This window comes from Phycodurus eques, chromosome 8, assembly GCF_024500275.1.
Source record: "Phycodurus eques isolate BA_2022a chromosome 8, UOR_Pequ_1.1, whole genome shotgun sequence".
In the NCBI taxonomy this organism is placed as follows: domain Eukaryota; kingdom Metazoa; phylum Chordata; class Actinopteri; order Syngnathiformes; family Syngnathidae; genus Phycodurus; species Phycodurus eques.
Genome location: NC_084532.1, coordinates 6,573,501 through 6,587,928, shown reverse-complemented (window position 1 = coordinate 6,587,928; position 14,428 = coordinate 6,573,501). Strand labels below are relative to the sequence as shown.

At 40.8% G+C, this 14,428-nt stretch overlaps 1 protein-coding gene across 1 annotated transcript; it reads right to left on the bottom strand.

Moving 5' to 3' along the window:
• Positions 1-14,127, bottom strand: LOC133406502 (fibronectin type III domain-containing protein 7-like). Its single transcript, XM_061684163.1, has 12 exons — positions 13,833-14,127; positions 12,218-12,274; positions 12,004-12,174; positions 9,381-9,644; positions 5,158-5,421; positions 4,056-4,316; positions 3,355-3,570; positions 1,856-2,116; positions 1,671-1,777; positions 135-378; positions 80-87; positions 1-36 (listed from the first exon to the last, which is right to left on the bottom strand). The coding sequence occupies exons 1-12, from the start codon at positions 14,125-14,127 to the stop codon at positions 1-3; spliced, it is 2,184 nt and encodes a 727-aa protein (XP_061540147.1).
• Positions 14,128-14,428: the final 301 nt, after the last annotated feature.

The following is a 14,428-nucleotide window of genomic DNA, read 5'->3' as shown; positions in this document are numbered from 1 at the left end:
CTACAATGCTTTGGACATTAACAGGAACACAAGGACCTGAGAGAACAGAGAAGGGGAAACAATTACTACAAATTGATACTTTCGAACCTGAAGACCAAAACACCTAATTGAGTCAGTAAAATAATCAGTCTCACCGGAATTAATCGTCTCGGGAAGACTCCTTGGTCCTTCACAGGTGCCGGTAACTGCAGTGACTGTCAGGTCGTATTGCGTCCCGCACTCTAAGTTAGCCATTGTGCACGTGGAAGTCTCTGTGATGCATTTTAGTTCCGTGCCATCTCCGGCCAGGATACTCACACTGTAGTTTATAGGCATTATCCCGGGTACCCAGCTGATGGTCAGCATGTTGGTGCTGCAGTCCAAGACCTTGACAATATTCTGCACAATGCATGGGGCTGACACAAGCAAAGAGTTCAAAACATTTTTGCAAATGTAAGAGAATGACCAGTTTTTTTGTTTTTTCCCCGCAGTGTACTTAATGAAACATATAGTACATACAAGTGACAGCAAGAAAATTATGAACAGAAAATTATTTAGGTACATTTTATTAAATTGATTATCATTGTATGACATATAAGTAGTGTCAGAAACATTTATTGATTAATCTGGCTTGCAATCTGAGGTAAAAGAACATTTGTTTATGAATAAATGGGATATACAGTATTTGGATAAACATTATTATTGATTTAGAAAATGCAAATCCACTCAACAGATGCTTGGTGTTTTTAGAATTTTGGTGTGGAGAAAAAAAATGCAAATAGTCCCTGACTTGTGTCAAGGTGCCCTTGATTAAGGCACTGGAAAATATGGGAGAAATTTGACACCAGAAGAAACCAGGAGAGAGCGGTAGAATTTCAGTCACCTGGGAAATACAGGAAAGTGGACAAGCATGTGTACAATTTCACTCTCAAATAAAATGAAAATATGTTATACATGTCAACTTTGTGGCGGCATGGTGGACGACTGGTTAGCACATGTGCCTCACAGTTCTGAGGACCGGGGTTCAAATCCCGGCCCCGTCTGTGTGGAGTTTGCATGTCCCCCCCCCCCCCGTGCCTGGGTGGGTTTTCTCCGGGCACTCCGGTTTCCTCCCACATCCCAAAAACATGCATGCAAGGTTAATTAACGACTCTAAATTGCCCGTAGGCGTGAATGTGAGTGCAATTGGTTGTTTGTTTGTATGTGCCCGACGATTGGCAGGCAACCAGTTCAGGGTGTACCCCGCCTCCTGCCCGATGTTCGCTGGAATAGGCTCCAGCGCGCCCGCGACCCTAGTGAGGATAAGCGGAACGGAAGATGAATGAATGAATGAATGTCAACTTGTTATGGCTAACATCTACGATGCCGAGCGTGAGTAAAATATTTTACGGAGAATAGCTTAATACAGGACTGATGAAAGAGAACCAGGTCCAGTCCCACGGGTTCCGGGTCGTGCTGTATATTCAGTACTCACCTCAAACTTTTTCTCACTGTGCCAAAGTCAAGGAATAGCAAGTTAAGAAGAGACACCCACCAGTTTCATGGATGACCGGCTTGCTCTCAGGACTTTGGCAGTCGCCATTTGTGGCTGACACAGTGAAGCTGTACTCCTTGCCACAGTGCAAATATTCTAAATGACAAACAAGGTTTGTCGCTGCTGCACAAGTCACAGTGTGTCCATCTGCGCTCACGGCCTTGCTGGTGTAGGACACTGCATTAGGGCTGCTGTTCCAGCTTAAAGTGGCAATGTTGCTGGTACAATTGACTGAAACGTTCAGCTGGGAAGGGGGGCACAGTGCTGCAGGTACATTTAAAAATACAGTTAGTATGTAAGCAGACGAACCAATATACACAGTATATTTCCGCATGACTTTACCTGTTAGCACCAGCACCTTGGCGCTCTCATTGCTAAAGCAGTTGTCGTTGCCAGCAGACACGGCAATGTGGTAAACCTGACTACACATCAGACCCTCCATCCTGCAGCTCGTTGCATTGGAAGCACACGACAGCTGATGGCCATCTTGGTGTGTTGCAGCCGCCTCGTAGTGCAGACCACCACGACTTGCTTGCCACGACACCTCAACAAAACTCTGGCCACAGTTTGTCCTAGCCACCACATTGGTGGGCACACATGGTGCTGTAGAAAAGGGAACCATAATTAACACACAAGTGTATGACGAAAAGTGTTCACATTTACAGTGATCCCCTGTTCATCCGTAGGAGTTACGTACTCAAAGTTGAAATTTTACGATACAGAGAGACCATATGATTTTTTTTAAATTGCCCTCCAACGCGCTTTTAACAGATTTAAACTTTTCAACCCACACTTTCTAAACCCATCGTAAACGTATCTGACCCAAAAAAAACTGCAAGCATAAAATGGATGGAAAATAGAAAAAATTGAATAAAAAATGCAAACATTTATTTGATAGTTTTAAGCCTTAAAATACCCTACCACATGTTGTAATTACATTGAAACGTATTTCAACACACCTTTTAAACACATTGTAAATGTATTTTAACATTAAAAAATGATATGTTTCACTGAAAAATCTCCAGTTTAGCAGGACCGTGACAGGTGAACAGCGAGAGTAGCAGGGGATTATTGTAAACATTTAAACGATACTGACTGCCATATTGTAGGATTAGAAAGAACTTAATTTATGAAGGTCTATTACTCTTACTTACGTATAATGATTTATCGTGATGATTAAATGCTTTCTTATATCAATACACATTATAAAATACCTAATTTATCCTTTTCCAATATTACCTGTATTTCGGGGATTTTACCTTGTCAGTCTAACGGAAAAACGAAAGAAAAAAAAGTTGCATTCTCGCTTACCTTTCTAGACAAGTGTACTCAATTTTGCCTCATTCACTTCAAAAGACTTGATTAATTAACAATTCTACACAAGCAACCAATTTAACAACTGATTAATTTAATATCGTCCCCCTCCCAGTCTACATATGTCCATATCTCCAAGTGAAACCCCATGTGAGGTGAGGAGAAAAAAAAATGTTTTTCACAACCACATGTACTCAAACGGTGGACAGACAATGCAGCTAAGGGAGGAGAGAAAGAAACAAGATATGGAAAGGACTCAAGGACGTATAGTGTTTTTTTTTTTAATCTAGCAATATTGAACATTTATCACTGTTTGATAATGTATCAAATAGTCACCATAGTTCCACCGAGGTCAAATTTAGCATTGATAACACAACAAGAGCAACATGGGGTTTAGTATCAGTTCCCCGAATAATCCTATACCGACTAAAAGAACTATTATTTCTGTTTATAGTTCTAGATAAAAAAAATAAAAAAAAAGCTATATATTCACAAATGGTGCTGTGTACTGTCAAATGAAATCTCACCAGATTCCATGTAGATGGGTTGAGAAGGCATGATTGGGCAGATACTGTCATGGTGGAAGACGGTGACAGTGTAGAGTTGGCCACATTTCAGGGTTGGTACCCCGCAGGTGGTTTCAGTTGAGCTGCAGCTCAGAAGTCGGTCATATTTATCCACTATGGTGACGGTGTAAGAGTTAATTTCGGGCTGGCCATGCCAGGAGATGAGAGCCTCATTGGCTTCACAATTCAAAGAGGCAGTGACATTATTTGGGGGGCAAGCCGCTGAAATAACAAAAGTTATAGAGTTTTCCTTTAATGAATATGCAAAAGCATATGAATTCATTTGTGTTGTCATAATATTGCATGATAATTACAGTTTATAGAACTTTTCTAAGACACTTTACAATTGCACACATTATTCATTCACTCCAATATCCCACCCTGGTGGTGGTAAGCTACTTGTGTAGCCACAGCTGCCCTGGGGCAGTCTGACAGAAGCATGGCTGCCACTCTGCGCCTATGGCCCCTCCGACCACCGCCAAACATCTCACCACATTCATTTGTAGGGAATGTGTGTTAAGTGTCCTTGCCCAGGGACATAACAACGACATGTGCTCGTGCGGGGATACAAACCGGTGACCCTCCAGTTACGGGGTGTCCGGTCACTCTCTGTCCATTGGAAATAGATACACAAGTAAAAAAATGGTTTTAAAAAAAATGACCTGTCTCTGTGGTGACCGCCTCGCTCTGCGTGCTGTTGCACTTGAAGTTGGAGCCAATGACGTATGTAGTATAACTCGTGCTGCACTTCAAGCCAGCAATCGTACAGGTCAAGTCCATTGTGTTACAGCTGTGAACGATGCCGCTGCTGTCCATCGCCATGGCAACATAGAAAAGAGTACTGCCTGACACTGCCCAGGTCACTGTGATGGAGTCTGCACCACATTCCTTGACTGCTGTCACATTATGAGGTGTGCATGGGACTAGAGGACAGAGGGTGACAAAATATTTGAATCAAATCTTATTTGTACTTAGTCACAATCAAATCACATTGAATTGTCAAAATTCCCATTACTTTTTAGTTCATAAAGCTCCATCAACAGAGTAAAAGTATAAGTAGGTTATCTAAGATAAATACTGCATTTACAGAAAGTATAGCTAATAGGTATGCATTACTTAATCTTGACTGTATACTTGTTAGTGTAAACAAGTTTCCTTTAGTATGTCTTTCATCAGTGTATAGACGTTAACTACTGTTGCCTATTTTTAAATGGAAGTCTCATTTTACATTTAAATAAGGTAAACTCTCAGTACACTTAAATAGACATTTATTTTAAATTAATTATTACTTTAAAATATTATAATATATAGTATTATTATAGTATATCATAAGTATAATATTTTACTACATTTACCAAGAACAAACTGCACAAAGTGACAGTTTCTGTTTTGATCATTGTTGGTTGGTTGGTTGGTTGGTTGGTTGGTTGGTTGGTTGGTTGGTTGGTTTGCTACATAATACTACATAGCCAATTTTCTAATGAGATCTTTGTAAAAGTGTGGTACATGTGCCGAGGAAGAAACCATAACATTTTGGTGCAGATACTGTATAATAATATGGGTGTATTTGCAGTTTGTTGGCATTGGAGTCAATCTGGGCAGTGTCCTGCCAAATGCAACAGATGACGCTATGATGAATAAACATTTAAGATATGTGTTCTGCCATTCTCTTTTATCATGGAATCTTGCCCAATGAATGGCTACTATGTCACGTTCCTTTGATATAATTGGCTCATAACGAAGGTGACAAACAAATGACCTGACCTGTCTCAGCAACAGGTCCCAGCCTCCTCGGGCTAGCGCATTCATCATCAAAAGCCGTGATAAAGATGGTCAAGTATTCTCCACAGGGGATACTCTCTATTACACAGCTGTCGGAATGTGTGCTGCAGTTGTAATGGCTGTGTCCCTTATTGCCAAAAGCCTCCACTGTGTAACGCAATGCACCCTCAGCCAGGTCCCACTTGCTGACCAGAAGGTTTGAGTTGCAGTCGGCCGAGGTTTGCAGATTTTGGGGTATGCAGGGTGCTGGAGGCAAGCAAGTAAGTTCAACGATGATATTATTATTACATTAAATTACTTTATTACCCATTAAATAGGGTTTCATTTGCATTTTAGCATAATTATACCTGTGCGAATATCAACTGTTGAGCTTGTCTGGCTCTTGCACTGTCCTGAAGTTGAGTAGACTGTGAAGTAGTACTGTCTCCCACACATAGTATTTGTGAAATAACATGAGTTGTCCACTGTAAGGCATTCTTGAACCACTCCCTGGGAAGAGACACACCATCAAAATTCGTAATGAGTTGGGTACGATGTGAAAACCTTCACGTACCTTAGAGTCGACGCCTCTGGCCATGTAATGGTCTGTCTTGTTTGTATGTTCCCAGGAAAAGATTATAACTTCACTGGAACAATGTCGCAACAACTCCAGGTTCTTGGGAGGACAGGGAACTTAAAAGAGAGAAATTACAAATATACACTTTAATTAGTTGAACTGTTTTTATGCCTAGTTAATAATCACAACAGTAGGTTGTTGAGAATTGCAGCTCATCCCACCAGGACTTGCCACAGCGAGTTGAACGCATTATTTTTTTTACCCGTTTTTACACCCGATGCCCTTCCTGATGTAACCCACCCGTTTTTTGTTTTGTTTTGTTTTTTATCTGTCATCAATCACAACAATAGGTATTGAAGAAAAAATTAACATGAAAGCACCTCTAGTCCCTTTTTAAGTAGAAAAAAAACAATCCTGATGCCGAGGATTGCACTACACTGTTGCTTTTGTTCTTCTGTATGGGGTTTCAGGTTTTACAAAACCACAGTCATTCTAAGCAGGAAGTACAGAACACAATGTGACAAAGGTGGTGAAAGTCAATGGGAGAGCTAGTTTTCAGAGGAGACACCTACCGACGCATACAAATCAATGTGATGACTTAAACAAGTATTCCCAAAGGAGCGACTGTATCTCACAGACCAAAAATATACAAAGTGAATGATTTATGTCAAGAACAATCCATTCGCGCAATGTTTATCGTGCCTTTGTGTGTTGTCCTATTTGTGTAATTCTAATAATGTATTTCAAATCTTTTAAGGACTCATAACTCACCTCTGATGGGGTAACAACTGTTGAATTATTATTATTTTTTGTAGAATAGTTGCATTTAATCAGAACTATATAACTGACCCAACATGTTTATATTTCCTTTTTGCTTTGTAAACAGTTTAAATTTACCATGCTGAAGTTTAAAAAAAAAAAAATGTTAACGTTACATTCTCAAACAATATGAATGGAAAAGATTTGGCAGTACAGCAGGATTGAAAGCCACAATTGTCTCTCAAAACAAAAGTGACATGTGATATGAGGATTTATGATGCCAGGGTGGAACTTTTTGTTGGCGTGACCACATTGTGAAAGCCCATAATAGAGAATAGCTTGTTAAGATGGCAAAATGAAAAGGAATAACCAGGCCCATGCCATTCATATAACTCTTTCATAGTGTGTCGCTACACTCGGTAGATGGATCATCTTCAGTTCTACACAATCCTCAAAATGTCAAGCTATTTTCTTCTTTGTGTTCCACATAAAAGGGGGCGCGGCAATTCAACTTTTTCAATACAATACTGAATGTTGACAGTTTTTTCTATAACTTAGTCATAGGTTTTTGGCTTACATGGGCTTACATGGAAAAGGATGACGTGCTTACATGGAAAAGGATGACGGCTTGTCCCGTTAATTAACCTTGCATGCAAGCCGAAAGGAAAAGAAGAAGTCATAGGTTTTTGGAAATAAGGCCCAGTCAAGCAGCGCAGTGAAATAGTGGTTTAACTATCATTATCTGTTGATGTAAATTGACTACATGTACAGTAAATGTTGTCACTGTTCAGTGCAAGGACTGATGATGGTTATGTGGTGATAATGTAAAAGAGCCCAAATCAGTTACTACGTAACTCATAATAGTGTACTGTTCATAGATTCAGTAAATCGTTACAAAATAGTCAAATTAAGTCATAAAATTAATTTAACTAATCTATTTCTACACTTTTTACAGCTGATCATAGATTCAGAATCCATCATTAAGATGTTTTTATAACTTTTTATAAATGTCTCTCCCTTGATTATATAAATTACATGAATTAAGAACAACATCACATTTTGATAACAATGATGGTACCTTGTTTGCCAAAATAACAATTCATCAATTCGGTGCATACAGTATAGGTTTACATAATGTTAGTATTATGTCGTGTTTTCAAAGTGAATAAGCAAGTACTTTTGATAATTATTAATTATGGCATACAGGCAAGTGGGTGAAAACTCAACCACCTGAAGTTGAATTAACTGAGACTCATGTGGTTGAATCAGAATATACTTTGGCTCGTTGAATTTGTTCCTGGTAAATGGCTGCACCCAGTGACCCCCAAAGATGGAAAATGGACAATATAATATACTAATATACTTAGCACAGGCCACAACAAAGGTAACGTTCACACTTCTGGTCCGTTAGGTTTTTGGTTTTTTTTTGCCCAATGGGACATATATCTGATTTTTTTATGTCAATGTGGACAGTACATGCCTCTTTTGTATGTGGATATAAATCCGATGAATCCGACGCGAGTGCAGTATGGAAGCTCACTTCACGCATCCGACATGTGCGTCATCAAAAGGCGACAAACGTTCAATTGTTCGACAAAACAGACACGCCGGAAAAAGGCAACAGCGGACGAAGCAACAGAAAACAGTCAGTGGTGAAAATAATGTGCTTTAGAACTGATAAGTATACGAAAATGTTGGCTTCGGTTGCACAAAATCCTTGAAATCACCACAAGTACGTCACGACGAGACCTCTTCAAGGGGCCGCGTTTACTTCCGTAACATGCCGCCAGTTGTGCGCATGCGCAATGTGACATTCGGTTTGTGCGCAGGCGTGTGGCGTCACACACGTATTCCGTCCACAATAGTAGCCGAATTTGTCAATGTTATAATAACCCATTGTTCTGCATATGTATATGTTAATAACCATGCCCTGCAGTGGGAACGTAACCAAAGTGAGGGATAAATCAATATGTGTCATGTCCGTGAAAGCAGTCTACGTGGACCACAAGAGGCTACACCCCATGTTAGCCTACTGGCTGTTTCCTTTGGCGAGTGACCTCACAATCCCTATAATGATTGGTGGAAGAAATTGTTCCAATATCCATGTTTCAAGCAGAGTAGCCCCTAGCAGTTGTAGGTGAGCATAAAAAACAAATTCCCAAAAAAATGTCTACTCAAAAGATGTCTGCTAGCAACGATATTCCAATAAATATCACTGCTAAAACGCTGCTATAGTGCAACCAATTTAGCATTACACAATAAGAATACTAAATGGTTAAAAATGGGGAGAAAGCACTTAAAGGAACTGCTGTAACAAGCTGCTCAATAAAATAAAATGAAAAAATTAGGCAGCACGGTTGATGACTGGGTAGAGTGTCTGCCTCAAAGTTCTGGTGCACAACTGGTTAGCACGTCTGGGTCACAGTTCTGAGGACTCAGGTTCAAATCCTGGCCCCGCCTGTGTGGAGTTTGCATGTTCTCCCCATGCCTGTGTGGGTTTTCTCCGGGCACTCTGGTTTCCTCCCACATCCCAAAAACATGCATGCTAGGTTAAATGAAGACTATAAATTGCCCGTAGGTGTGAATGTGAGTGTGAATGGTTGTTTGTTTATGTGTACCCTAAATAATAAAAGTGTTTGTTATATTTTACGTTTTTACTTCAATTTTAACACTTTCCAATATCAGGATGTACAGCATATCTCATACTATTCAGTCAAGAAATATTTGTATGTTATTATTATTGTTTGTATCATTATTATGCTAAGTATTTGACTTTTAGGCCATATCCCCCAACCTTAGTGTTTATGTTTCTGTGTGCATGAATAGATAAGTGTATATGTCTGCTAAATATACCTGAAAGTTAATTGCACTATATAATGCATTGTCTCACCAGTCTGAAAGGTAGCCCAGGTGGTGTTGATCATGTTCTTACAGTTTTCAGACATGGGTGTGACGTGTACCATGAAAGTCTGGCCACAGCTCAGTCCGCTGATGTGACACTTTGTGCCCTGGCTGGTACATGTCAGCAGTGTGCCATCCTGGCCCATCGCTGTGGCTTTGTAAGAGTCTGCTCCAAAGACTGCCGTCCAGCGCACCATGACAGACTGAGAGGCGCAGCTGTAGTCCACTGATACTGCAGGAACTGGAGTCAACTCTGCAAGTCAAGCAGTACAGGATTGCATTTACACTTTGACTTTATATTCAACATCAATGAGACATGAAACAAGCAGCACGGTAGCCGACTGGACAGTTCTGAAGACAGGGGTTCAATCCCCGGCCCCGCCTGTGTGGAGTTTGGATGTCCTCCCCGTGCCTGCGTGGGTTTTCTCCGGGCACTCCGGTTTCCTCCCACATCCCAAAAACATGCATGAATTGGAGACTAAATTGTCCGTAGGTTTGACTGTGAGTGTTCATCCAAAGAATTCCATACCGGATCGGTCGTGGCCTGGGTTAACAATGTCAACAATTAACAACAATTCAGCTACTGTGGGTCGAAGTCGAAGAAGAACAAGAGGTGGAAAGTGGGTTCTTTGGCAGAAAGAGAAGAGGAAAGCACAGAGCCTAGAACTGAATGTGGCAACTTTGAATGTCGGGACTATGACAGGAAAATCTTGGGAGTTGGTTGACATGATGATTAGGAGAAAGGTTGATATATTGTGTGTCCTGGAGACCAGGTGGAAAGGCAGTAAGGCTCAAAGTTTAGGGGCAGGGTTTAAAATATTTTACCATGGTGTATATGGGAAGAGAAATGGAGTCGGCGTTATTTTAAAAGAAGAGTTGGCTAAGAATGTCTTGGAGGTGAAAAGAGTATCAGATCGAGTGATGAGGCTGAAACTTGAAATCGAGGGTGTTATGTATAATGCAATTAGTGGCTATGCCCCACAGGTAGGATGTCACCTAGAGGTGAAAGAGAAATTCTGGAAGGAGCTACACGAAGTAGTTCTGAGCATCCCAGACAGAGAGAGAGTCCTGATCGGTGCAGATTGTAATGGACATGTTGGTTAAGGAAATAGGGGTGATGAAGAAGTGATGGGTAAGTACGGCATCCAGGAAAATAACTTAGAAGGGACAGATGGTGGTAGACTTTGCAAAAAAGGATGCAAACGGCTGTAGTGAACACTTTTTTTCCAGAAGAGGCAGGGACATAGGGTGACCTACAAGAGCGGAGGTAGAAGCACGCAGGCGGATTACATCTTGTTCAGATCATGTAATCTGAAGGAGGTTACCAACTGTAAGGTAGTGGTAGGGGAGAGCGTGGCTGGACAGCATAGAATGGTGGTGTGTAAAATGACTCTGGTGGTGGGGAGGAAGATTAGGAAGAAAAAGGCAGAGCAGAGAACCATGTGGTGGAGGCTGATACAGGGCGAGTGTTGTGCAGCTTTTCGGGAAGAGGTGAGACAGGCTCTCGGTAGACAGGAGGAGCGTCCAGAAGACTAGACCACTGCATCCAAGGTGATCAGAAAAGCAGACAGGAGAGTACTTGGTGTATCTTTTGGCAGGAAAGGAGAGAATGAAACTTGGTGGTGGAAAAGTCACAGTCCAGGAAAACCATACAAGGAAAAAGGTTAGCTACGAAGAAGTGGGACACTGAAAGAGGACCGAGGAGAAAGGAATACATTGAAATGCGACATAGGGCAAAAGTAGAGGTGGCAAAGGCCAAACAACAGGCATATGATGACATGTATGCCAGGTTGGACACTAAAGAAGGAGAAAAGGGTCTATACCGGCTGGCCAGACAGAGGGATAGAGATGGGAAGGATGTGCAGCAGGTTCGGGTGATTAAGGATAGAGATGGAAATAGTGTGCTAGATAGATGGAAAGAACACTTCGAGGAGTTGATGAATGAGGAAAATGAGAGAGAAGGGAGAGTTGAAGAGGCAAGTGTGGTGGACCAGGAAGTGGCAATGATGAGTGAGGGGGAAGTTAGAAAGGCATTAAAGAGGATGACAAATGGAAAGGCAGTTGGTCCTGATGACATTCCTGTGAAGGTATGGAAGCCTCTAGGAGAGGTGGCTGTGGAGTTTTTGACCAGCTTGTTCAATAGAATTCTAGTGTGTGAGAAGATGCCTGAGGAATGGAGGAAAACTGTGCTGGTGCCCATTTTTAAGAACAAGGGTGATGTGCAGAGCTGTGGGAACTATAGAGGAATAAAGTTGATGAGCCACACATTAAAGTTATGGGAAAGAGTAGTGGAGGCTAAACTCCAATTGGTGGTTACTGAGCAAAGAAAAGAGTTACTCATAATAAAACATCATTGTTTGACATACTGTATTTATAATTAAAGTGTAAAAACGGCAAACCATTACATTTAAGCTTTTATTTATTTTTTTTACTCAGACTTTTGTTTATCTGACCTCAACAAGTAGGTTAGCATGACTTCTGAATGCATCCAAGTGCTGTATCATATTATGTGGATCATATTGTGTATGTCTAAAAGTAAACCTTGGGAACGACTAGCTGACCTAGATTCCAATCACAAGATGAATGATAATGACTTGGCTCTGCCTACTCACTGTTAGTAGTGTATGTGTAGAGCGTGGGCTCGCTCGGCATCAGGAACCAGCTGAATGAGGATACTGATATTGTATACGTGGAACATGGCAGGATGGTATCCAGATCCACGCTGGTGTCGGAAACTTTGTACACAGTTGGTTCATTGTTGGGTTCATCAATGTTCTGGACCTCTACGTGGTACAACAGAACATCCTCTACTGGCAGCCACATCACCTTCGCTGTTTCGCGGCCTTGTTTGTGTCACCGTGACGCCCACAGGAGGCTGCGTCACTACAAGCAGACAATAAGAGAGGAACGTCTATACATATCTTGCAACCTTCCTATATTATTCCAAAGGTAACAGTACTGTATAATCATAGAAAAGGTACTTTGGTTACTACAGTAAATACAGGTATGTGACAGTTTGAACAAACTAGTGTCCACACTTGCAGTGACGGGGGTATTACAGGTGATATTTTAAATGAAACTTCCCACTTTTCATATGTATTTTAATAATTGGCGAAGGGAAACACTGCACAAGAATAAATGCTTTCAAACTAAAAAGTACATTTCTTCAGTTCATACCCACGATGGTGGTGCTCGTAACTTTGGGGTATTGAAAACCCTGGGCGCTATATGTACAGTAAGTCGCTCTTTGCTCAAGTGTGTGATTGCTGTATTCATTACTGTGATAAGTCAAAAACAGGTGTTGTAATATTATGAATATGCATATAAAAATATCACATTATAAGAATTATTTTTGTTCTTCTTCTTCAAGTTGTTCCAAAATGAGTTTAGCTCGGGGATATCATTAAATGTACAAGAAAACTGGCTTTATCATAATAGCAAATACTGTAAAGCAGTAATTAAATTATCTAAAAACTATTTATCCCTGAGAGAAATTAGGGGAAATAATCTGTAAATAAAGGCCCAAAGAACTATTAAAGCTAAAATACATGTAAATTATTCAAATTATATATTTAGTAGGTCAATTATACTTTTCATTGGTGAAAAGTTGCCAAAGGTGGTGCCATCGAGGTCATATTTGGAAAAAATACATCATGTTTGGGACGACAACAGAATGGCACGACCAGAGAGAGCCAATCACATTTAGAAGGAGGACGTGATATAAAAAAAATATTTAAAAATGGAACTTTTGCAACTATTTTTCAAATGTAACTACAATTTTAATTGTGGAAATTTCCAAAAGCAACTGTAATGTATTTACACATTTTCTCCCAGTAATATAATGGTTTACAATTACATACATTTTGGAATTGTGCAATCCAGTTACATGTAATTATTCACTCCCCGACATTTATAAATATATGTACATATTACGGCGGCACGGTGAACAACTGGTTAGAGCGTCTGCCTCACAGTTCTGAGGACTGGGGTTCAATCCCCGACCCCGCCTGTGTGGAGTTTGCATGTTCTCCCCGTGCCTGTGTGGGTTTTCTCCAGGCCCTCCGGTTTCCTCCCACATCCCAAAAACATGCATGGTAGGTTGATTGAAGTCTTTAAATTGCCCGTAGGTGTGAATGTGTGCGCGAATGGTTGTTTGTTTTTATGTGCCCTGCGATTGGCTGGCAACCAGTTCAGTGTGTACGCCGCCTCTTGCCCAAAGATAGCTGTGATAGGCTCTAGCACTCCCGCAACCGTTGTGAGGATAAGCGGCTCAGAAAATGGATGGATGGATGTCCATATTACAATAAAAACACTTTGTGAAATGAGGCTAGCTACAGCTGAGCATAATTATTAATAATAATAAGGCAGATTTGTGATGCAGCTTCTTTTTTTTATTATTATTGCTGAATAAATATGTTGAGTATAAAAGATTTAGACTTACATGTGGTGACGGTCCTCACTTTGCTTCTGCTGCCCATTCCTGCATGGTTTATAGTGTAGACGAAGCAGTCGTAGTTGGTGGAAGGGGTCAAGTTTCCCACCACGGTTGAAAGCTCAGTGATGGTCAGGTTGAAGATTTGGCTTTTGTCCTCAGATCTCACCTGCAGGAGGTATTGCTCCGCGGACGGAACCTCAGACCATTTTACCACAATTGAAGTACTTGACAGTGCTTTACCATCTATGATCTGTGAGGTGTCAGGGACTGGGGTGGCAAATGTATAAAAAGGAATCAACATCACCATGAACATATTTTACTAGATATAAGGCAGATTGAAATGTTAATAATCAGCTGATTCCACCTATAAAAGAAAGTTTTTGCTGTAAAAAGAAATTGGTTGCGTTTACCTGTCGATGCTTCACTCCTGTCTACACACACTACAAAGTAGAACTGAAAGACTTTCAGTGTCACACTATAGTTAGTTCCAGGTTGCAGCCCTCGGACAATTTTTTCTGTCTGGGTGGCTGGAAGAGTCACCACCACAGGTGCAATATTTGTAATGTTTTTCACCCGAAGGTCCAAAAAATAGTTTGTTGCCC